Below are 26282 nucleotides of genomic sequence, written 5' to 3' on the forward strand. Positions count from 1 at the left end.
ACCAATATGTAGAAATTGGCTGTCCATGTACATACTCATATCCATGAAAAACTAGCGTACGTTGGCGCTTTATTGTCCCTGTAAACATATGAGATAAATCTGGCTTTAGTATGGCAGGAAACACCAATAACTAGGGCGAGGCTTATGGGTCAAGATTGGAGAACAAGTACCAGAATATACATTTAATCCAGGTTTATAATAAACACATGCACATATATCAGAATTCAGCATAAACATGCCAGTAGTTGGCAAAAGTCATTTCAGTACTGTTTGGGACTGAAAGTATTTGCAAGACAGATATGTTTACACATAAAAAGAAAAAACATGGATTCTAAGAGAATATCCTTAAGGTGACTTTTTGATGTCCAGATATATTGCAGGAATGTCAGTTTATCAGTAATTTCTGATCAAATTTTTGACCTGTGTGTCTGTAGCTTTGAAGGGATCAGGACAAGGAATTGCTAGGCCTTGTATTGTTCTGGTAAAGGCAGTCATCTTGGAGAGATTTTCCACTGTAGCGCATCCATTTTATTGGATAAGCTCACATTGCTTTAGGATCTGACCAATCAGTGCTTGGACTTGTGATTCATATTGAGCTCTTCTATGTTTGAGGAAGCAAAATGGACATATGAAATGTTTAATCCTTTTTTAAGGATTTCCAGACACCTATGTATAACTGATAATCACATACTCATGTGTACGTCTCTTGATGTAATTTTGTGAAGATGAAACTGTTTGCTGTATGGAATATCTCGTACATTTATTACCTCTGCAAGTTTGACAGTTAGTGGTGAAGCCATAGGATGTATAAATTTTCATGGCCAGTTGAGTGCTGTAATTTTTGAGACATCAGGTCTTCTCCTTTTAGTCAGTATACCTGTAATTATAACAGGCACACACTGTTTTTCTTTTCTCACATGGTTAGTCCATCAAACTGACAACATATACATATCTTTACTTTCCAAAAAAGCTGAGAGACAGTGGTTATTTTTTGCTTTCCGCACTACTAATATGTGTCCTAATGGTTGGAAGAAAAACATTGCCAGAATCTGTGAACTTCATGATTGCCCAGGGATCTTGAGTCATCTAAACCTATGTTTGCTGGAAAATTATATAGCTATGAGTTAAATCTGCTGAACGCATTAAGCCCCTTTGGTTTCACCAGCGAATTTCCCAGTTTAGTTGCAGGAATTATTTATGACTACATTCGCCTAAAATCCAGTCAAGCAACTTAGATTGCCTTCTTTCTGTCCATTATCCAAGCTTTGCTCTCAGTGGCAGTGTATTTCGCTAGACCGCACCACAAACCGATAGTTCACAGGGATGAGGATTTCGGTGACATTAGTTCAGACTAATGATAGTATGCCTGACTGAACATTTGTTGTGTGTTCATTGGCTGGAATGGGGCAGGATATGATGTGTGCTGCTATTGGTGGAAAGTGAGCGATAATAATCTAATTTGCCCCAGCTACCTTTTAATTTGGCACTGTGACATCTGCCTGTTATACCATTCCTACACATTGGATTGGGTCTTCTCGGATCCACTGAACCGTTATCAGTTCTGCCCTTTTGGTGTGGTCAGGGTTAAAACCCCACCCACAGGGGTCTGGCTGCAAACCTCTGGGGAAGGCCATGTTACAGGTTCATCCTTGGTCCCCAGCAATGGTTTCGCAGGCAACATGGTCACACCGAAACATGCATCAGGAGGTTTGTGGGGAAAACCCATGTTGAACTGATAATCTCATTCCACAAGGGAAATCCACTTCAGTTGATTGGAGGTGTTAATTTCTCGATGGCTACTTCTCGGGGAAAGGCACTCAGTTCATGGCCCATACCAAGAAGGAATGGTCGCACCTGAACACTAACATTTTATTATGCCAACAAGTGATTGCATTTTAAGGATGGCCTAATTTAATTCATGCTTCTGCTAGTTATGAATAAAATATGACCGATGTCTGTAATTTTTTTCATTTGGCTCTAGTTACCGATCTGGCCACCATACTTTATTGATGTCATTTCAAAGCTGTTTAAATTATTGATGTCCTAAAATGCCAATCGGATTGCCACTGACTGGTCTCTATGATCCATGGAGAATTTCTGTCCCGGATTTGTCAAGGACACTTCAGTGCCTCCTTCTCTGCTCTTTTTTTGTGTCAGAGCTGTGGAATTTATACCTAATAAGATCAAATGGTAGCCATTTTCTTTACATTGATTGGTGATGCCCTCAAACAAGATTTAATCTCTTCTGAGTCAGTGTTTGTTAAAATTCAGACTGGCAGTGATCCTCTGTGTGTAGCTCCTTTACATGCCGTTATTAACATTTAACATCAGAGACCTGGGACTGGCACAAAAAGAGAGGAAAAAAACAAAGAAGTCGATCTTGAGCCTCCAGAATCCTCTTATGTTGTTGATGTGGTTTTGTGTGCAATGAAGAACTCTGTCATTACAAATTTGGTTTGAAAAAGCATTGCTGTTATTGTTTCTGGCAATACTAATGTATGTGTTAACTCATCTCCTAAACCTCTGTGGTGAATTCTGTGTCTCTGGGAACATTAGTTTGTACTGATTCAGTTTTGTACTCCGCACGAATATGGTGGCAGTGGGGGGAATTATGATTAAACCTACGTTTTTATATGTGCATATGGTTTTTTCTTGGCTGCAAAGTTTTGGTTTGTGACTCGATTTCCAATGCCTTGCGGGTAAAAATGTATGAACACATGGATGTCTGAAAATAGTAATTGATTTTAGTAATTGTTTCACTCATCTCCAAAACCTCTGTGGTGAATTCTATGTCTCTGCGAACATTTGTTTGTACTGATTCAGTTTTGTACTCCACACGAATATGGTGGCAGTGGTGGGATTTTAATGTTGAAACCTACGTTTTTATATGTGCATATGATTTTTTTCTTGGCTGCAAAGTTTTGGTTTGTGACTCAATTTCCAATGCCTTGCAGGTAAAAATGTATGAACACATGGATGTCTGGCAATAGTAATTGATTTTAGTAATTGTTTCACTCATCTCCAAAACCTCTGTGGTGAATTCTGTGTCTCTGGGAACATTTGTTTGTACTGATTCAGTTTTGTACTCCGCACGAATATGGTGGCTGTGGTTGGATTGTATAATGAAACCTACGTTTTTATATGTGCATATGATTTTTTCTTGGCTGCAAAGTTTTGGTTTGTAGCTTGTTTTCCAATGCCTTGCAGACATGTGTACATGGATGCCTTAAAAAATTATGCTGGTTTGTTGTAGTTGTACATGTATTCCAATATTGAACAAGTACACGTGGTTTGCAAACTTCTGATTAAACTATGTATTAATACTGACTTCTCAGTTTTGTGTGAGGCTGCATTTGTACAGAACTCATCAGAGATATCATCATGTTTGTTTGAGTTAATAAACATGTATGCATGTCACACGTGGCATGACCAAAGCTTGTGGCATGTTTTTGGACTGGATATTGGAAATGCGTTTTTCAAGTATGGTAATATGCATTATTTGGTTTTTGTGGGTGTGGAGGAATTATAAATTGTTAACAAGATCTCATTAACGTGTGATTGTTTCTGCTACAACAGCTAACCCGGAATAAAGGTGTATGCTATGTAAGTAAACAGCTGCTGTTTGGTATCGTGATTCAGTGTTGTTAACATCAGTAAATCGGTCAAGGGCTCCTTTTTGAGAGTTTTTGGAAATTTGCTTGTTGATTTTATGACTGGTATAATTAAGAGTCAACCTTTAAGTGTAAATGCCCTTCCACTGTGTTTCAGTTGGTTTAAAGTAAATTTGGAAAAACTGGTTGTTTGTTTGTTACTGCAGTATATAAAGACTTTTGATCTCTGAACATGGGTTGTTCAGAGAGTGTATACATGTAAAACCTGTATGTATGTATGTATGTAGTAGTTGGGGTAGGGGGCTTTTTGTTTGAGAAATTCATGACTATAAAATGTCTATGTTCAAGTGAAAGTAAGCAGAAAAATAAGTAAGCCTCAGTGGAACTGAAAATTATATTTAACACTACCATATTTATTTATTTTTTTAATTTAAGTTTAAATGCTAGACTTAAAATGTAGTTTTCAATGCCCTTTCCACTGATGCTTATATATTTGTTTTTCCGTTTCTTTTGCTTCCGTGAAGGTTTTAGATGTAATAACTAGTGTATTCCTAGGATAATAGATCCCAACCCCCCACATGTCTGTAAACCTACCTCCCCCTCCCCAGTGTGTGCCAACCTTGAGTGATAGCAGGGTACATCAAGTTTAATAAATAAACTGAGGGGTAAGTTTAGAAAACTACCATTTAAATTTATTAACAGATGTTAATCAAATTTAAGAGGATTTTATTCCCTGTGTCAAAATCTATGTCCAAGATCTTTTTGGAAAAATTATTTAGAAAAACATTTGATCAATTTAATATCTTAGCCAAGAATCCTGACCCAAGTTAAATGTAGGTTGAGTTCATTTCACTAGACTGTAACTTTAATTTGTTGAAACTTTCAAACTGTAGAGGCCTTAATTGCCTCTTGACGAGCTTCAGTCTATAGGCAATTCCATGTCTACTTTGGCTCATTTATTTTTGTTAAATGCCTTCAGAGGTTAAATTATGGTAGTGCTAACTCCTGCTCTATGTTGTGTTTAGTATCATGTGCCATTTCTTTCTCTTGTGGGTTGACCCATCCACAGTTCCTCCCCTGTGTACATAATTGGTTTGGGTGTAGTTTGATATATGACGAACAAAACACAAATGAGTTCATCAGATCTCAGTCTACAGGATGTGGTGGTGGCAGTTTAGTAACAATTTTCCCCATAATTTAAGCAAATTATACATTAGCTACAGGTGATTAAATGTTAGCAATGTATGAACTTTGTTATGAAACACAACATTTATGACCTGCAAATTATGAGACATTTTTTTTTCAATTAATGAAATTGTGTTTTAATCCATTAAATGAAAAAAATTCATCCCTTGCATGGTTGATATATGTATATTAGTTTTTATGACTTATATTGTGTTTTGTTAGATTGTTTGAATGTATTTTCTCGAAGTTGATACACTGTTATGCTGGTGTTATGTATGTTACAGATAAATGTGGGAAAAAAATTACTTTTAACTTCCCAGTTACTTTGAGTGAAACCGGCTGCGATAGCTCAGTTGGTAGAGCATCCACTTCAGGAGCGGTAGATCCAGGGTCAATCCTGGGTTGAGTCACACCTAAGACCTTAAAAGAGAAAGTTGTAACTTCCTCGCTTGGCGCACTGGAGGGGGATAGTGCAACAACTGGTTGACCCATATCAGTATAATGGCTCGGTTGGGGCGGCCTACTTGCCTTTGGTAAGGCGTCTCAGTAGACATCCGTCCTGCAACAAGGAGGCACATTACATGCACTCTAAGGATTCCTTTGTCGTCATATGTCGACACATATGACATATAGTGAAAAATTGTTATGTAGGACGTTAAACCCCCAGCACTCACTCACTCACTTTTAGTGAATTTCCTGATCAAACAGTTTATCCTCACAAAATCTGTCATTCTGCTGCCTTACCCAGGGGACTGTGTTTTCAGTCCCCTGGGTAAGGCAGCAGAATCAATCAAGGGGTAACTTAGATAAGATGTGTAATGAATAGGCCCATTTGTCAAGATTGAGGTGTCTTGTTTTGAATGTGCTCTGATAGATGTGCCCTGATAGATGTGCTCTGTTAGATGTGCTCTGATAGATGTAGTGGCGAGCATAAGCCTGTACTGTTTACATTTCTGGTTTAATTCATCGTTTTGAACATAACTAAACCTGACAAAATAGAATGTGATACATCTGAGATTCTTTCAGCCCCATCGGGCACAGTCTGGTTCATTTATGTAAACACAAGACTGTAGGGAGAACAGTTGAAGTTCTGGATACTGTCATGGCATGAATTTCTGAACATCTTGTCTCCAATTAAAAATGAGCATGTGAATTTTTTTTTCTTAGAAAGAGTTGGCGCGGCTAAGGTACTTCTGATTTCAGCTACAACATTACACTTTTTTTCCCCCAGTATTCTAATGCCTTCACCATAGGTTCAGTCTGTGGTGGTTTACCTGACATGTAACTTGTTAATTGTTTACAAGGAGAAAGATTTGTTCTTGTCCATATCACACATGTAAATGGTATTGCTGATTTTCACGATTTTACCAAATTGTGCAGATGACTGACTCGTCGCAAAATTGATTCACCAAGTTCTCATTTGTCTGGTGTCTCTCTTCTTTACATTTTTCCACAGTGGAAACATAACTCAATTTTCAGTCGCCTGATTTATGATAACGATATAGCGTCCGTTTTTTTAACCAATCAACAAGGAGCAATTACACTCCAATGAAAACCATCAAGGGAAAAGCGTGCCTGAAGAGCTCTACATCAATAACCCGTGAACATCTCCATCTTGGACGTCCCCATCTCATCGTGGTTCTATCGAGGAAAATTGCAACAGGAATTCAAACAAATTATCAAACAAACTTCCTGTGGCATAAATACTTTGTGAGTAATGTCTTTTGTCCAGATTTGGAGGATAAAATGGGTGCAAAGGATTCGTGGTTGCAGTCTGTGTATTCCTTTTAATGATTTCAAAAGAATTCCATTTCGGCTAGGAAATGAATTTTTCAGCTGATGTGGCTGAGATAATCCAGGCATCTTGATACAGGTGCTTTATGTGTATTGTTTTGGCCAAAAAAGCAATAAATTTTTGTCATTGATTTCAGTCAGGAAGTTCTACCCAATACAGCTGGTTGTGCTGGATGCTTACGATATGATAGTTCTTCTCTTTCAATTGCACTAAAAATTCCTGGCAACTCTACAATTTGGGTTCTTCGACATCTTAACATTGTTAAATAGTTGTTTTCATTGTAATGGTTGAAATCGTTGGATCTTCATAAACTTTGCTATTGGTCATCAGTCACATCAACTTATAGCCAGTAAAATGAAGTACAAAATATAAATACATACAAATCAGTTTAAATGTGTTTTATTATGGGTCAGTTGGTGAGAATCAAAAGAGGCCCATTATAGAAGCATGGAAAATTGTGAAGAAATTGCCGAAAGTAGTTCCATCCAAGTATGACGTGTCAGTGGGCTTAACAAAGTAGACTGTATGCTGCGGTCAAATATTAGCTTCCTTTTGTGATGTTTTCTTCATTGTTTTGTTGGGATTTATATGTTATGATTTTGCATTAAATGAAAGTTTTAATTATGTTTGGAGTCCTGCTTTAGTATTCGTTTAGTTTGGTGTCACAAAAGATTATCGAATAAGCATGCGCTATTTTGAGGATATTAACAGTAAATGTCACATACCAGTCGGTACCTTGATTGCCTGTGATAGTGTATGTAGCAAAAAGATTTACACCATAGCCTACGTTTATGCATTTAACAGCTTGTAATAATATTTGGACCTACCTTACGGCAATCAAGTGCTTTGTTAGTCACCAAAAGGTGAAAATAGTAAATGTGGAAGTTATCAGACTGCAGGTATGCCACCAGTGCTACAGATAAGGGACGTTCAGGTGTAAATGCACTTAGAAATTAGATGATACGCTTCAAAATTAAAACAGAGCATGCTGAATACACTCGACAACGATTTTTGTGTAAATTCCTGAAGCCTGTAGTGTACATGCAAGATTTAAAGCAAACATTCCTGTCAAAATCGAAAGTAGATTTCCAAAGTAGTTTATGTGCATGATACTGTCCACGACTCTCCACAGTTTTCAGAAACTGAAATGTTACAGCAAAGGCTCATGTACCACTACCTGGAGATGTGGAGAATAACCAATTTGATATTTGTATTTGTAACGATCACGAGAACAGCTAGTGTTCAGAGACGTGTTAGATTTATACTATATACTGCTTATAAATAAAGCACAAATAATAAATTTGTGTCTTCTAATGTAAATCTCTGCTTGGATTTAGCATAACAAGTGTAGTGGTATCATGTTTTGATCCCAAAACGGCAGTTGTTCATACATACAGAAATGTTTCGACCGGTAAAAAAAAAATTATCAGAAGCATTAGGCAAGTTAACTTAGAATGAAATAATACTGCAATCACTGCTATCAAAACAAAATGAAATGGTACAGTTGTCGGTGAGTGAGTTATTGGAATAAGCCCAGTAGGCCTACAGGTTGAGATGAAATAAATAAATGTAGGCCTATGAGTGTAATTCAGATTCAGTCCTCATGAGGAAGAGCTGACATAAATAATTTATTCTAGAATGTTATGACAAGTCATAATTCTGGACAATCGACATGTACATTCATATACTTGTAGCCCTGTATGTAACTACAAGAATCTGGGCCAGTAGGTCTGTACATGTATGTAGACGTATGCACATGTATGTCTTTTGATTTTCTCAACCACCTTCACTCAGTGAACTTTCCAGGTGTATTGCTGGGGACTTAAAATAGTGAAGTGTTGAGTGTTCTCAAAGAATGTGTACTGCAGTAAGCTTCACCCAGTACTCCCTATCTTGGAAAAGTAGGGAGTACCATACTACCTCTGAAAATTATCTGTAGCACAGCTTGACCCCTTGGGTTACTGCCCAATAGTTGAACTTCCTAATTGCGTGAATGCCAACAAACTTATTATGCAAGGATTTTCATGGTCCGCTGAAGAAGTTATCTGTTAAATTGTGGAATGAGCTGTTAGTAATCGTTTGCTATATGTGATGAACATTTGGATGTAATCCTGAAAAGAATGAAAAAAAGGTTGACAGGTTGCACATGTAGTTTATGTGTCCTTGCCATGTTTGTACTGTTGAGATACAATTATACTTTGTAAGGACCAGAAAGTGTATTGTATTATGATCTGTTACCTTGATCTGTTGCCACATACGGCAGTGATACGAGTAATGAAGATTTTCATGCTCACACTAACCGAACAAATAGAAATGGTAACAACATAGTTGCCAAAAAAATTTGTGGAAAATGTCTACAATCTCCCAGTATATCATAATGTGAGGTTCTGACGCAATGCATTCTCATTAAAGTCCTGTCATAATGAGATGAGGCCGGGTCCTCCATTACAGACAGAATAACTGATAGGCCCTTTGTGGATGGAGACGACCAGTGAATTGTTCTAAACAACAATTTATCATTAGTTACTAGAAAAATAAAAATAGAAGAAGAGCAATAGACCCATTTCACAGCTCTTGGCTTCTAGTTATCACTGTACTACTTCAGACTCATAGTGATATTTGAAGAGGCATTGATTTCTTCATTACCAGGAGTTGTATGATGTTTAATTGAGACGCCAAGTACAGATTACATTTCTTGAACATTAACCGTGTCATCTTGTCTTGAACATGATACCAGTCTAAATTTTGTCTTGTTTAGATTGCTTTATCACTTATGGTATGAGAGAACTTGAATATTGTTTTGGAAATTAGACTTGAAGTCAGCCAAACAGATCTTTCGTGATGAATGTTCAAAGAATTTGAGATCATTTATCTCACTTTATCTCACCTCTAGTCTGACAAGTTGCCATGTATGTGCTGGTTTGATTTAATAGGGAAAATGTGTGTGTCATGTAGATTAATTGAAAGTGCCACTTAAACATTGTATGCACTGCTATTTAAAAAATACCTAATATTTACCCATTTATTAAATATCATTGATCTCCAGAGATCAGCAGCCATTATTGACAATAGCTGATAATTTGGGTTGGGTCAATCTTTCACGATATTAGAACGATTTCCAATACTTTGAGAAATCTGAATGAAAATATTGGTATTGACGAGATACAAATATGAAATATTCCTCAAAATGTTGATTAAAAACATTGCAGTTTAGGAGCATGTTTCCTTCATGTAACATTGTGACTCAGGAACAAAGTTTTTAACCTTGGCAGAGAGGACACCTTGTAACATCATCACATCAACAGCGTTGATCACACATGCCACAATCTGACTTTCAAATGACCTTGAAAATGTTGTTATTGGTTAATGGGCCATGACTGGTTTATTGATCGAAGGCTGAACACCGAATATGAGTTTGTCTGCTACAATTATAGCCATCACAATAAAGGTTTAATGCTCTGGCAGCAAGTTAACCTATAAAACATGTGCGGCTTTATATTCACAATAGATACCATACGTAGACACTTGTATTTGCATAAAGCTACATCGGCTGCTGGAACATCAGGTATGGTTAATTCGGAGTTCATCAATAGATGTAGAGCTAATTGGGCTAAGTAGGGATAACCTAGTTCTGCCTGGAATCTGTTTGTGGCCTGCTGTTAGCCCCAGATGGGATTATTCATGATTAAACTGACCAGAGGGAAACCTGCTAACCTGCTTTCCCTCTCCCCTCCGGTCAGAACAGTGTTATCTGTGCTCTCCATGGCTCTGGGATTTATCAGAGAGGAAGTGCTAGGGCAGTGGCCTTCTCCACTCTGCTATCACTCCTGCTGCTACCTGCTGGATGCGTCTTTGTCTAAGGTCAAATTTAATTGCAGATGATTATCTTTCCAGTATGCCAAGGTCATTGCACAAGGGTCTCACCAGCATATATCACCGGTAATTGTCACCGTGGACAAATCCTGAAGTTCAATATCTAGAGTGAATCTTGTCACACGGTTGATTTCTTGTAAAAATGTAATAGCTCCTACAGGGCTAAATCTTCCCCAAAAAGTTCATGGAAAAAGTTTCTGTTAATGACTGAATTAGTGAATCGTCAACTGTAAAGTTCAGTGATAAATTTAAATCCTGTTAGGACAAAGTCTGCGAAAAAAAAAAAAAAAAAACCCACAGTTTCTAAGTGTGATTGCTTGAACAAGACTTCAGCTGTTAATTTCCAGGATGACTTTTAAAATCTAAAAGGGGTTCTAACAGGGCAAAGTCTTCAGAAAATACACTTAGAAAGTTTATTATGACTATTATGATTATTGCATTTAGTTTAGTGACTTTTATGCTTTTATCAACAATTCGTTGCATTAGCTTCCAAAGTTTCTGAAAATATCAGTGTTGAAAGGTGTGATGAGTCATTGCCTTAATTATGTGAGATTTGATCTCTATTAAGTCTGTGATCTATTTTGATACAGATGTATGCTGTAGACACAGATGGTAATGCAATCATCGTATGACTTATTGCTAAAAATATTCTGATGGATGTTTTTAACATAATGTGTGACATCATCTGTTCATCACTCCCAAAAATCGGATAAGAATCTCTCAAGTATTTTATCACTAAGACATGTAACCTTAGGCATGCAATCTTTGGTGTGACGAAAACGTGTTTGTTTTTAATAGCTGTTGGTCCGTTCTAGTGTTCCCACACATGTAGTGAAATATTCTTGAGTACGATGTAAACCACCCTATCAAATAAATAAATAAATTAAATTTTTTTTTTAATATTTGTGGATTAAAAATGATAAACCATATAAAATCTAGTGAAAAGTTACCTAGGATAAACCTTGATTGTGCATTGACATACATTTACTGTAGCTCCACATTATCCAAACTAAAAACAGCAAATATAACATAAATAGCCAGCTGCTGTGAGACATTTTGAATTTAAATTGTATTTATTTTCTTCATTACCGCAAGGAAAATATGGAAACAGGCTTAATAACACTTTACATGTACCTTGGAAGGGTTAATATGATATACATTGTGTTTATTTAGTCTCTATTTTTGCCCTGCTTTCAAATGATGTGCGAAGAGAATCCCTTGCATTAGTTGTATCCTTGGTTTAAATGTTGTTTTTTTAGATATCCTGGCCCCTTGATCCTCTTCTGTTTTGTACTGTTATTTATCGCATTTTTTGTAGTCTTTTTTTTTTTTTTTAATTGTTGATAACAAATGTGTTTATCATCTTGAAAATATTTTGATTCCGTCGGGTGGAAAAAAAAGCATGATTGAAATTAAAATGGGAATTTTGGAGATAATTTTTTTCCCTGGATCTCTGTATTCACTGGGACATTGCATTGTAGAACTGTATTTATGTGATTACTCCACTGCATCGTGGAGTGAAAAGAATTAACTTCAGCTTTACAGCAGACTACGAATCAATCAGTTTGGAAGAAAGGTTTTTGTAGTAATATTTTTGCAAACATTTACAATACAAAAAAAGGGGTGATGTGCAATTTTATATGTAATCATTTTAATGGTCTCAACTCTCTTCATTCAATAGTTCTTTTTGAAAAGAAAAATTTTTGTGACCATCTCAGTTGTTGTGCTCCATGGTTTATCATCAGCACATATATATTGTTACAGATCCGAGTGAATGTTGATGGTAAAGAACAAGACGTGGGCACAACCTCTGGGGACTTCACTTTGCTGTCCAGTAACATCCTGTTTGTGGGGGGAAGCCCTAACACTGCGCAGCTAGCAGGCTCCCTGGTACCAAACAACTTCAAAGGCTGTTTGAAAAAGGTAAGAATTGTGGAGTGGCCATATTGTTATTACATCACTGAGGGCTTAAAACTAATTTTAAGAAATTTGCAGAATAAAGATCATTTATCTGCTGCAGAAATACATTCGAGTTATTGTAGGCTGTTGTTTTTTTGTTTTATCAGAGAAATAAACTGACACCTGCAATGTGGAACTTTCATCAGGAATTGGGATAAAAGTCAGTATTAAACTTGAAGCTTGATGGGGTCAACTTATAATGTCAACATAGAATAAACTGTGTGGGAAGAAAAAGGATGAACGTTATCTCAACTGCTGTATGTGGGAAGGTCTGCCAGCAACCTGCGGATGGTTCCTCCCACCATAATGCTGGCTGCCGTCCTATAAGTGAAATATTCTGAGTACGGCGTAAAACACCAATCAAATAAATAAATATCTCAACATATTGTCTCGTACTGTAGCTGTTGTGTGACTGCTTCGGTGGCCTAATGGCTGGCTGTACACTGTAGTGTTTGCCTCGAAGTCATGAGACCCCAAATCAAACCTAGCTTGAGTCATATGAAAGATTTGGTAAAATGGCACTTGTTGCTACCTTGCATGGCTCTGAGCACTGAGAGGTTAGAGCAAGGAAACAGGACCGGCTGGTTTATACATCAGTGGTGGCAGGATTTTTTAGTGACATGGCTCATGGTTCAAGAAGCTACAGTTTATGTACACACCGAATTACTCTCAAGTAACTGTTAAATATTATGTAAAACCCAAAGCACACATAAATTGTAGCCGTTGTGTATGAAAAAAATACATGTCCACATATCACACATACTTCACACATTTGATGGACAGAATTAGGCCCCGTGAAACCTTATCACTTATTTTTTTTTTTTCAAAGACCTCTTTGAGATCTTATCTTTATTACATATTAGGTAAAGCCCAGCTCCATTAAAATGTAACTTGTAAATGCGGTCTCTTGCAGAGAGACTGTGGAATGCTAACCAGCTGTGAAGAGAATCTTGCTTGACAGGTTCAGAGTTACATGTCTAATCATTGCAGTTTTAGCTCTTTATCTTTTATTTGCCATTAACAGCATTTACAGGAGACGAGGAGAAAGTCGTAATAATCATATTGGAATTTGAATTTTTTTTGAATGTTTTCAAGTGTACACAGTGTTTTTAGAGAGAAGTGGATGATGGGATTTATTTTTTTGTGTTTATATTGATGAGGCCATGAACTTGAGCCCAGCATAATAATCAGATGATAATGCATATACATGTACATTGCATTTTTTGTATGATGCTTAATTTTGGGGCATCATGTTGGGTTTTAAATGGATTGATTGATTGATGTGAAGGCAATCAGGAAACCGAAGTACCTGGAGTAAACAACCATATTTGGGCAATTAGCTGACAAACTTGTTGACTTAAATCTGTGCCCGAAATGGTGACAGCTGGATTTGAACCCACAACCATTAGTATTGCAGAAATACTTAATTAATAACTGTGCATTAAAGAGTTCATGATACCCTGGTACTATTACTAATTTTTAACATCTTGAAAATTTTGTAAGCACATGAATGGTATTCTGCTGCAAAATCATTCATGTGGTTAAAACAATGTGGTTTGGTACTAGTTTATTATTTTCAGTTGACCAGCTTTACCCACTTGTCATTACATACATGTATGTGTAAAGTCACAGAAATTTTCTGAACTCTGTACAAGTATGTTATGATTTTGAGACATTAATGTGCCCAACTTCAGTGATGTGGTTTTGTTACATATTTTGTCAACAACCATTGTTTTGTTGAATCTACAATACTGCATATAAACACATACATGTAAGTCTGGATCAGGTATATTAACACAGTTGAATAGGACATTTACACTCTGGAATATTACATTTACACAGTTGAATAGGACATTTACTTACTTCAGCATACAGTAAGTTACAGATGACCTTTACCGCATGACTAGCATTGGTGAAAAGCATTTTGTACGTTTTGGTAATTAGAAAGTGTCTGTTCCAGGGAACAAGTTCGTTCTGTTGGTTTTGACTGTGTAAATGCAATATTCCAGTGTGTAAATGTCCTATTTCAGTGTGTAAATGTCTTATCCCAATTTGTAAATGTCCTATTCTAGTGTGTAAATGTCTTAACCCAGTGTGTAAATGTCCTATTCCAGTGTGTAAGTATACCCTATCCAGACTTACATGTATGTGTATATCAGTAGTATTGTAAATTCAACAAAATAATTGAACTTTCATTTTGTGAAAACCAGCTTTTCATTTCACTTCAGAATGGAAAGTCTAGCTGAAACATTATTAAATTAAAATGGTGGAAAAACTTGTTTGGCCCTCAAATACTCATGCGTGTACACCGTAAATACATTAAAATGATAGAAAAACTTGTCTGGCCTCCAGATACACATGTGGCTGAAACATTATTACATTAAAAAGGTGGAAAAACTTGTTTGGCCTTCAAATACTTATGTGTGTACAGCATAAGCTTCGTTAGCTGCAATTGAATGAAGGTTAATGCAGTTCTATTGTGCATCAGGCTGTCTTCTGCACAGTGCTGCATTGTGTTAAACCAAGTGGAAAAACTGCAGATGACATATCAATGTGCAAATAAACATTGACTTAAGCAAAGAAATGTCGTTAGATCATTTGGTTGCAGTACATTTGCGTTGGATTGTGTTTTTACTAAAAGCCTTTTCTGCTACAGTGACAGCAAACGCAGCTTCTCACAATGCCAGAATGTTTGGATGGGAGTTCGTTGGATAGCTATCTCGCTGATCGATAATAGCTGTACAGAAAATGAGGACCAAGTGTTTTTTTTTTCTCTTCTCGTCATTTTTTTTTCTTTCTATAGAAAATCACATGTCTACTTGCCTAATTATGATCCCAGATCTTTGGGCAGATCCCCTCATTTTGTGGCGTTAACACCGGGTCTAGATCTCTCAATGACCAGTATTTTGAGAATGTTTACCCAGGTCAAAAGTGGTGGGTGTTGCAATGTAGACCCACAGAAAGACACAACACTAAGGAAATACAGTCCTGAAGGCCTGACCATCGATCTGTGGAAAAGTCTTCCACGCTCGACTATTCCTAACTGAAGACAAAATTGGCCTAATTCCAAGATTACGTGAGCTACGTCTGGAAGTACCTAGTTAAGTTAGACGACAGTATGAGGAGATCTATGGCTCCTTACGTTGCACTTATTTGGAAATTGATAGTGCTGTTTGGACAGAAAGGTAATTTTTTCCCATGCTGGGCTCACCAAATGTCTTAGTAATAATAATTTATTCCTATCCCAGGGGAATGCTGCATTCCGCTGTTAGGGAGATCAAATGGATCTGTTGAAAATTTGTCTACGAGAATGTCTGAGTTCAAATTTGGGGGCTGCCATCTGGTTTATTTCCTGCCTGTTCATTGGCTATCTCTTTTGCCTTGATGGCAATTATTTGTCACCTGGACGATGTTATTACACAGCTGTCCATTGGTTAAATCTGAGATCTGATAGATTTTTCATTTGGGAAACTCGCCAATCTAACAGATACATATACAGTATACTTTTATGTTGGCTTAAACTTTTCTTTAAGAATGTGGACTGGATTAGCAAGGAACGCTGAAGAATTGTCTATGATAAGACAAAAGTGCACAAAAATAATATTGTCTAAATATAGCGCCTTCATGTCTCTTTTTCTTTCAATGTAAAGTTGAAAATCCATTATTTTTTTATTACCTCGCTCAGTGTTGGTTTTTTTCGTTCATCCGATGTTATTTTGGTCTTCGAAGCGTCTAAATATATCTTGGATTTGTCTTGATCTTTTGTATTTTTATTAATGTACCATGTCAAGACATGTCACATAAACTCTGTTATAATCTGTATCGTCACTTGGTTTGGAAAAAACTTTATAATATATTATAATATCGTGTCTTTTGACCCTAACACCTGTCTTCAACCATGTGAATATAGATTTATATATATTTTAAATCCATTGCAATCACTGAGAAGCAGATGGAGTCCTCTGTTTTTCTCTGGCCTCCTGTATGCACTTGTGTTTGTGACAGTGTTAACCAACCTGTAGTTTTCTATCATACCCATTTTTGGTGTACATTTATATACATGCACATGTTAAAACCTCCTGAAATATGAGAATGATGGATGTTTGACATTCTGGATTGTAATCTGAGTAGAAAACATAAGTATTTTGTAGCCACTGATGTTCAGATAGCCTATTGCCTTATCACCTGTAACATCCTGAATTTATTGCTCAATTTATAAAGAAAGAGTAAACATATGTTTGCTGCCATTTCATGTCTAATATAAAGTAGGTATTTATATTTATTTTGACCTTTTCTTTTTTGTAGGTGATTTACAAAGCTGACAGCATTCATCTTGACTTGGTGGACTTGGCTCGTGCTGACCACAACCTGATAAACGTGGTGGGAGATGTTTTATTTGACAAGTGTAAGGATTTGGTGGAATCTCAACCAGTCACTTTCACTAGTCCTGAATCCTTTATTTCCCTGCCAACATGGGAAGTTGAAAAGAATGGTTCGGTCTCCTTTCAGTTCCAGACGATCGAATCTAATGGCGTCATCATGTACAACAATGGCGCTGAAAGCAACTCCGATTTTTTCGCCTTGGAGATTTTGGACAGTAACCTCTACCTGATCCTTGACCTTGGGTCTGGTCCTGTGAAGGTAAAAGCTCCAGCCAGGTCAGTTGCGGACGGTTTGCCACACCATGTCCTGGTGAGTTTGGATGGTCAAAATGGCTTCTTTCAGATGGATGGCAACAAGATTGAATTTTCAACACCGGGTCCTGATGACACGCTTGACTTGGAAGGTATGCTGTATGTTGGTGGCATCAGCAATCACCGTGATGCCTATCTCTTACCTCAGGAAATGTGGTCTGGGATGCTGGGCTTCGGATATGTCGGCTGTCTCCAGGATTTGGTGCTTAATGGGGTTAAGATAGACCTTGCCCACCTTGCCAAGCAGCAGGCATCTCAGGGAATTGCTGAGTACTGTCGCACCATGGAACCTCAGTGTCTCAGTCGACCCTGCATGCACAAGGGGGTCTGCTACGAGGGATGGAATAGATTTGTCTGTGACTGCAGAGCGTCTGGCTACATTGGACCAGTATGTCAGCAAGGTAAGTGTAGTACAGTGCTACTTTTAGACATTCAATGGCTGGAACACTCAGGATAAAGGTTCAAATTCCACCTTGGACAGGGAAGCTGTAGATTCTATCACTCTCACTGCTTCCAAGGCTTATTGGGACAGTAAGAGGTTGACAATGCTCATGTGGCTGTTAGTGCAATCCAACTTTGCTGAAGATCATTTATCTTCCACAAATATGGTCTGCATATCTGTATAGTACATGTGAGAAGATTTTTGAGTATCTTGCCAAAGGTCAGTGGTTTACACCATGCACTCAAGTTCCTCCACCCATATTAATGACCGCCATTGTATAAGTGAAACAGTCTTAACTACGGCATTAAACAACTATGAAATCAATAAATACTTTGGAACAGATCTGAATGAATTGTATTATGTTGTGGAAAACAATATTAGCCTGTGAACAAGTCGTCCTCCATCATGTGATCAGATAGGCGGTTTACTCCAGGCTTAAACCTGACTTGAATTCTTGTATATGGCATTAAACATCAATGAACCAAATAAATAAATAATTACAATAAGGGTGGAGCATCTGAAGGAGATGTACATAATGGCCCTTGCACAGTTTGGCATTGGTGTCTAGTGTTGTAAACTACTTTATTGCCATAGTTAACATTGACTTTGTATAGCAATTGTTGCTTTAAACTTAACAGAGCTTAACTGTGTACATACGCTCGTCTGCTTCACCAGTGGACATTCCTGTGTCTCTGTCATGAAACACTCTCTAAAAAAAAAAAGAATGATAAATTGCTGAATAAGCTTATAATTGCATTCTGAAATGATTACTCTAATTCATTATGTGAACCATGGCCCATGAGAATGAACATTGATCCTAATGTAACAATTTTTATGCCACAATATTAAAATATCTTGCAGTAAATCCCAACTCAAAAACTGTGTCAACTTAATTCAAACAAAGTTATGGCAGTGCTTTTTGTCAGCAGGTTTTAAAAGAAAGTGAAACTCAACATTTGAATTCAAATTTCGGCATAGATTAATTCTGCTAAATGACTTCAACAGTAGTCTCATGCTGTAACTTCACATCTAACCAGTAACATTTAACAGGATGTTCTCCATTATATATGAGGTTCATGCGGTGTGAAGTCAGGGTGATGGGAAATCCTACACTGTTCCATTTGCCCGGAGTTCACTTTTTCCCTCCAGGGATATTGGGAGAGCAATTATCAAAATTTTTGGAACCTATTGAATTATTTAGTAAAATTATAAAGCAGGAAATGTATTGTTTAGTTCACCAGGTCTAAATTGATCAGTTTTTCGTCTTAAAATGATCTGGGAGCTTGTTTATACGGTTAAGGGCAATGTTGAAATTCGATGCAAGGAATACAATAATTTTTTTTCTTTTGTCCTTAATGACATTTACATGAATAGCAAATTTTAAAGGAAGCATGCAAAGGGATTATAAGATATAAAATATATATAAAAGCTGTAGTTGAGAACCATTTATAGACCTCAAGAAGAAAGACGAAAAGCTGTTTTGTACTTTTATATGTTAGGCCACATCCTAAACTCCACATTCAAAAATAAAGACCAAGCATTTCATGCATCCTTTAAGTTTGAAATCTTGAGAGGAAGCAAGATATCATCAAGATTTCTTAAACAATATAACCTGAGCTATTAAGATTAGTGTCTTGATAATGTTTAACACAGTCATCTGGGGGATGCTGTGACAGTGTTTATACAGTCAAGATAAAACAAGACTTTGTAGTGTAAGAATGTACCTGCGTTTGACTGTATTTTTCAAATAGATGCAGTTCTGAATTTATTTGAATGAAGTGGCCCCAAGATCACAAAGCGACCTCACACTTAATCAGAATTTCACATTACTTTATAATTGTTATTTTTGATGTAACAAAGTCAGAATATTGCTTGACAAATTCTTGGTAAATTCTGGGTAATTTTTTGTTCAGCAAATTTCAGCTAACATAAAAGAAAGGAACATACTAAATTTAATGTTAAAATTTTGACTTCAGTCTAAGATCGCTTCTTGATCTTAGACTGAAGTCAAAATGATGAACCCAAGTGCTGCACGGCTTTCTAAAATTTTCAATATACACTGTACGCAGAGATTGCATTGATGTGAAACGACATCACAAAGACCAGGAAGGGTGTACAGAGTTTTATTTACCTGATAATGATGACACGACTTTCATTCGTGTCTTATGATCAAAATACTTTGAGCCCCAGGGGTCTGCCCAGTTTCCTTTTACCATAATGCTGGCGGCCGTCATACAAGTGAAATTTTCTTGAGTATATGGCGTAAAACACCAATCAAATGAATAAATAAATAATAAATCAATCAAAATACTTTGACTAATTCAAAAATGTGTGTACTTTTGACGTACATGTGGGATCTTATACTAATTTAACATGGCCTGGAGGTGGACTTCAAAATTGAGACGTTATGTTTTGGGCTTACTTCATACATGTATAAAAGTTGCATACTTACACAAAAGCAATTCATATCCAGGTAATTGAGCAATTATAAGAGAAAGATTATATTACACGTTCAAGAGCGAATCCCTCTATAGGATTTCATCAGTTGCTTTGATAGCTGTAACTGTCTACATGGGGGGGCATTACTGACGTACGGTTATAATCTGACTTGTTGATGTTAGCATTTGTAAAAGCCAACAGATTGGCTTGAAAGTTCATACCCCCATAATCATTATTGTAACACCGTGTGTTCTGCAAATGTGCTTACATTGCAAGCTGTTTTTGCGCAAGCATTAACGTGAAACCAAAATTGCCAGTTCCCAGGGTATTTCTCGAGGGGACTAGACCTCAGGTTTTTCTGTACCTTACTTTTTTAACCCCGCCTCACCTTTTCTCGGGAGTCCGGTTTAGTGAGCCATTAATTTCACGGTAGACTATTACACACAGAAAACACTTGATGTTCGACCAGACAAAAGCCTTGTTTTTAATGGTGATCAGAGAGGTTGATAACTGCTCGTGTTCCGGTGTCATCTTACATAGAGATTATAGGTGTCTTAATACACTTCTCTTCAGGGCATTTACTGATATCTTAAAGCAGGTAATTACCTTGCCCCACAAACTAGGCATTGTCCTAGCCATTGATGGAGATATTACCTCAACAGTTTGCGTGTCCACAACTGATTACATGGTTGAATAAACGAGACAAATGTAATTTTCCGTAACTTAACACATAAATTACACGGCCAGTGACTTGAGCCTAAAGGTTGCCTTTGAAGTCGCTGCTGTTTTGTACCGTGTATATATATGACTGCCATCTTTAACATGTAACTACAACTCTCAGAAGGATTCACCAAATAATCTTGTTTTTCCAACTGGAAATAGGGGATTATATTGCCTTGGGATCATGGTGAAAATTGTTTGGCTGGAACCTTTGAGGAAGATGGTGTAGATCTTGTCGTTAAACACAAAGTGCTGTAGGCATATGATACACTGACCCCCACCCTGCTCATTCCCCACTCTCACCCCCCAGCATCAGCCACACCATTAGCCCAGAGACGTAAAACCTGGCAACTTTAAGGAGCTTTTGCCAGATGCTCGGCCAGGGGACATTTGGCAGATCATTATGAATTCTGAATTGAGGAATTAGTGTGTTTCCTTGGTTGAATTGTTGCTGTTGGCCATTGAGATTTGCCTTGGGCATATATAACCACTTACCATCCTTACAGTTATTCAAATTGTGTGTTACATTCGTCGTACTTAAGGTGACAAGCAAGATTACCTGCTGGTGAAGTGTGTCTTTCAAGATGGAAAAATTATAAGTTCTATCTACATAATCTTTCACAGACATTCTATTCTTTTATACATGAATTATCAAAGCCTTATGCAAGTTCATCCTCATTTCATAATTTTCTATTGATACTGTATATTGTTATAAAAATGCAAAGGGTATTTTTATTATTGAACAAGTTTGTGCATTAATGGGTAATCATGAATTGTGAATCATTTTCTGTTTTCCCTTTTGTCAATTTCATGATTTCCAGTGATGTTATACAGGTGTTATGATATAGCATCATAGAAGTGATATATGTATTTTTAGAGATTATATGTCCTAAGTACAAATATCGTATACAAATATAACATAGTAAACCAGTTCTGCACAACAGTCATCAGTGGCTAATGCGTGCAAATTAGTGTAGGTGTATCTTCATTTTTTAAACCATAATCATATCTTACTCCACACACATATATACATATATGTTTGCTTCTTGATATAGTATTAGCAAAGTGTTACAAAATTTGTTTCTTCCAATTTTGTACATTTCCTTTTCTGTCATATAATTTAATTTATTCAGACAAAAATAGCTATATAACATGCTGGACCATTCAGAGTTATTTCCCCTGATTGTGCTCTGACTTCACTGAAGATGAGTGACGTTCAGTTGACGTGTACGGATGATTTCTATGAGGTAGGATTTCATTAATTTAATTCTTTCCAGAAACTGATATATGTCTGTCTATAATAAACATGTAAAACCCTATCCGTCATGTTTCACAGCTGCAACCACACTCAAGTTCGACGGCACTCAGCACATGAAGGTCTCTTTACCAGCCGAATCACTGACTGAAGCTGAGGATATATCCCTACGCTTCAAGACCATCTATCCAAATGGCCTACTTTTTGTGACCACCACCAGCAGATCGGAAGACTCGATGGAGCTGACTGTGGACGGTGGATCAGTACGCTTTAGCCTCAGCCTGGGAGGATCTTCTACGGTAAGAGGGAGGCTTGGGGCAAATCACAATTCACCAAAGGGCACGAGGATTTGTTGTGATATAGTTCACAGAACTCACTGCTTTTTATACACCAATAAAAATTGATAGCCTTCATAGTGGAAGTGGAAATATCTTTATACTGTCTACAACAGTTAAGAAATGAATGAATATTTACTATAGTTTTATGGTAGGCCTCCAGCAGTGTATACATCAAAGGATATTGTAATGCTGTAAAGTATAGCCATTATTACAAAGGCAATCATTTTTCCAATGAGAAGGACACTTAATTGCCTTTAAAAGTTTTCATTGTGCTTATATACCGGAAATGGATGGAGAAGTAACACGTGTATAGTTCAAATTATTCAAAAGGAATAGAAAAAGCAAGCTATTAATATTAGACATAAGTGTTGATTCTCACTCATACATCTGGGGACAATGATCAGTGCATACTAGGCTGTGATGCAACTAAACTTGTGTTCATTAACAAACTTACATATTCAAGCTGTAATACAGTGTAGCCTCACTATAGTGCACCGCTTTGGGGACAGGTTCTTGAGTGGGTTATAGGCTGTCTACGAAATGGGCTTTGGATCCAGTATATAGGCTTACAGTCTATCTTACAGTTCATTACTTTAACATTAAACTAAGATTTATCGATGCAAAAAAATATATTTTGTCAAAAGCTTTCTTACTGTTAGTTTAATATAAACGCGTTTTCATGTACAGAACTCTGCAGTGTCCTATGATGCAAAGCATGCTGGTATCACGTAATCACAGACCTGAGCTGATCAACTGTACTCTATGCATGTTAAACATTCCCACAAGCTGAATTCAGTTGTACAAACTTTAAATAGGGTAGGTTTTGACCCTTAAGCTGATGCTAGCATAAAAGTAGCTATTAATTATGTGCACAAATGAAAACCCAAATCAGCCAGACTTTTAACACTTCACGTGGTAGTTTTCCTAGTCTTGGCAAACCATTTCTGTCACCTCAACATTGCCACTGCCTTTCCTTTCCGATCCTGCAGATTATCACCTGACATTTAAACTGGTTATGCACACAAGGAAGTCACCCATCAAACAGCAATCAATCAGTAGATAAAGCTGACTTACTGACTCCGAGGATGTAGTAATCACAATATCGACTACTTAGCCTGGCTGTCAGCCGGATATTTTAAAGCCTACGTGCTGTTGTTTATTATCGTAGTCTTAAGACAACTGTCTGACTCGAGACAGATTAAAAGTCTGGATCCAGTGATGTCTTCCTAATTTTTATTGATCTTTCGTGCATCTCGCATGTTATAGTTTCATACGATCCAGGTTTATGACGGTCTTCTTCTGGAAAGTAAAAGACAGTGTGCCAGTTTTTCTGCCAGCAAACCCTTTGATAAAGTTTCAGTGGCTGTTAAAGAGAAGATAACTTGAAGTTCAGAGGAACCTTTAACCATGACTGAAATGTTATGGCCCTGAAACAATGTTTCTACCTTCTCTGATATATAGTGAGAATAGGTTCAGTCAGTCAAATGTCAGTTTTACTCATTCAGTACTACACAATGGGAAACCTTTTCTGCCTGTTTGTAGTAATTCAGGCCAAAACTGCTTTTGTCTGTTGTTTATTCCTGCCTTTGCGATGACAATTTATTAGCTAACTGGTAACACAGTACTTAGATGTTAAAGGCAAAGAAAACACTAAAATAAAGTGTATTTCAGATGAAAGGCCATTAAGCACTGTCCAGGAAACTACTTTGATTTAGTTTTTTTATAATTTTTCTAACCAACTGAAAGGCATTTAAAACATAGTGGTCTGTTGGGACCTAGAGGATATCACTGATGTCACAGCAATACTTTTGGTTGAAACAGTTCGTTTCATTGTCCATTTGTTGAATGCATTCATAGCTCTAAATGAAGATGTATTTTGAATGATGAAATATAGCAGTCTGTTTGTGCCAAGTAGCAAAAAGCTGAAGTGGCATCACTGGTTCCAGTATGGTCAGAAAAGCCCACAGTAGAATCCCAAATTATAAATGCATTTTATTAGGTCAAAAATATTCCAAAACAATAAATTAAACCATTTCCCCGGGACAATATTTAATGGTCTTTCATCTGACATTAATTTGCCTTAAATTACAAGAGAAAAGTGTTCAATGTGGGTTGGATGTCAGTTGCCATTTGTGTGTGTTGTAAGGCTAATCACACTTTAATCCTTGTTTCCTGTCTCATACACACTCGTCATTTTGCTGTCATATATACACACGTCATTTTGCTGTCATATACACAGACATCATTTTGCTGTCATATACACACACATCATTTTGCTCTCATATACACACACATCATTTTGCTCTCATATGCACACACATCATTTTACTATCACTTACACATCGTTTTACTGTCTCATACACACACGTCATGTTGCTGTCATATATGCAAACATCATTTTGCTGTCATACACACACATCATTTTTGCTCTCATATGCACACACATCATTTTACTATCACACACACACATAATTTTACTGTCATATATGCATTGTTTTACTGTCTCATACACACACATCATTTTACTGTCACATACACACACATCGTTTTACTGTCTCATACACACGTCAGTTTGCTATCATACGCACACATCATTTGGCTCTCATATACACACACATCATTTTACTATCACATACACATCGTTTTACTGTCATATACTCATTGTTTTACTGTCACATACACACGTCATTTTACTGTCACATACACACGTCATTTTACTGTCACGTACACACTTGTTATTTTACTGTCACATATATAATGTTGACTGTCTCATACACACACGTCATTTTACTGCCACGTACATACACATCATATTACTGTCTCATACACAAACATCATTTTACTGTCGCGTATACACATCATTTTACTGTCGCGTACACACACGTCATTTTACTGTCACGTATACGCACATCATTTTACTATCACATATACGCACATCATTTTACTGTCACATACACACATATCATTTTACTGTCACATACACAAACATCATTTTACTCCTTGCACTGGAACTCACTACGTTTGGAACAGAAATATAAATGGGGGATTGTTGTCTTCAGTGCATAAAAGCTCACTTTGGTTTCTTTTCCAGTACTAAGTTTAATTGTATGATACTCCATTATCCCAGAACCACAAAATATATTACACATGAGTTCATTTATTGTATTGAACTAATTATTTGCAGTGTTGCATGAATATTGGATCTGAGAGTTGATTAATGTTTTGGGTTTTTGTCTTATTTGTCTTTAGACATTAGTGGTGGGCACAAATGTGAATGATGGCTACTGGCATACAGTGTACATAAAACGCCGAGCGCGGGAAATGGAGATGCGCATCGATGACCAGCATCCTCACAGAGGTAAGCCAGCTTCCAGTGATGTGAAATTGTGTGCTGAGAATCATTCTTTCTCGATCTGTCTCTCGCTCTGTGCAAAATGATCTTCTTACTAACAGAGAAGTCTGGGGTTTGTTGACTTGCTGTGTTCATAATTTAACATCATAGTAATTACTAGAATGTATGAATTTATTGCATCTGCTACTAAACTAATGGTCACGCTTTGACACAAGGAGCCATTTTTTCTGAATATGCATACAGAATGACTGCCAGATATTGTAATTTTGACACATGCGTTTTATATCTAGTGGGGGCCTCGGGGCTAGGTTGGTTTAGGACAGTAGCGCAGCGTAATGACCCAGGAGTCTGCCCAATTTCCACTCACCATAATGCTGTCGTATAAGTGAAATATTCTTGAGCACGGCATAAAACACCAATCAAATAAATAAATATATTTATCTATTGTATTTTTACACTTACATGTACTCTTTAAACTGTGGCATAGATATGACCTACATTTATGAAGTCCAAGTCTTGAAAACCTTTCCTTCATTGGACAAAGTTTTTAAAAAATACTGTTGTAGATTACCCCATTCAGCATGTAGTTCATGGTTGAAGAAGTTTCTCTTTCCTTTCC

General features: G+C 37.0%; 1 protein-coding gene across 1 annotated transcript in view; it reads left to right on the forward strand.

Annotated features, from left to right (window-relative positions):
- LOC135469371 (neurexin 1-like) overlaps positions 1 to 26282 on the forward strand; it is a 112851-nt gene that overhangs the window by 66019 nt on the left and 20550 nt on the right. The window contains 5 exon segments of the mRNA XM_064748002.1: positions 3577 to 3603; positions 12229 to 12387; positions 16729 to 17518; positions 22055 to 22272; positions 25561 to 25669. Of these exon segments, the coding sequence (XP_064604072.1) occupies positions 3577 to 3603; positions 12229 to 12387; positions 16729 to 17518; positions 22055 to 22272; positions 25561 to 25669 (1303 nt within the window).

Source organism: Liolophura sinensis, chromosome 6 (assembly GCF_032854445.1).
Source record: "Liolophura sinensis isolate JHLJ2023 chromosome 6, CUHK_Ljap_v2, whole genome shotgun sequence".
Lineage (NCBI taxonomy): Eukaryota > Metazoa > Mollusca > Polyplacophora > Chitonida > Chitonidae > Liolophura > Liolophura sinensis.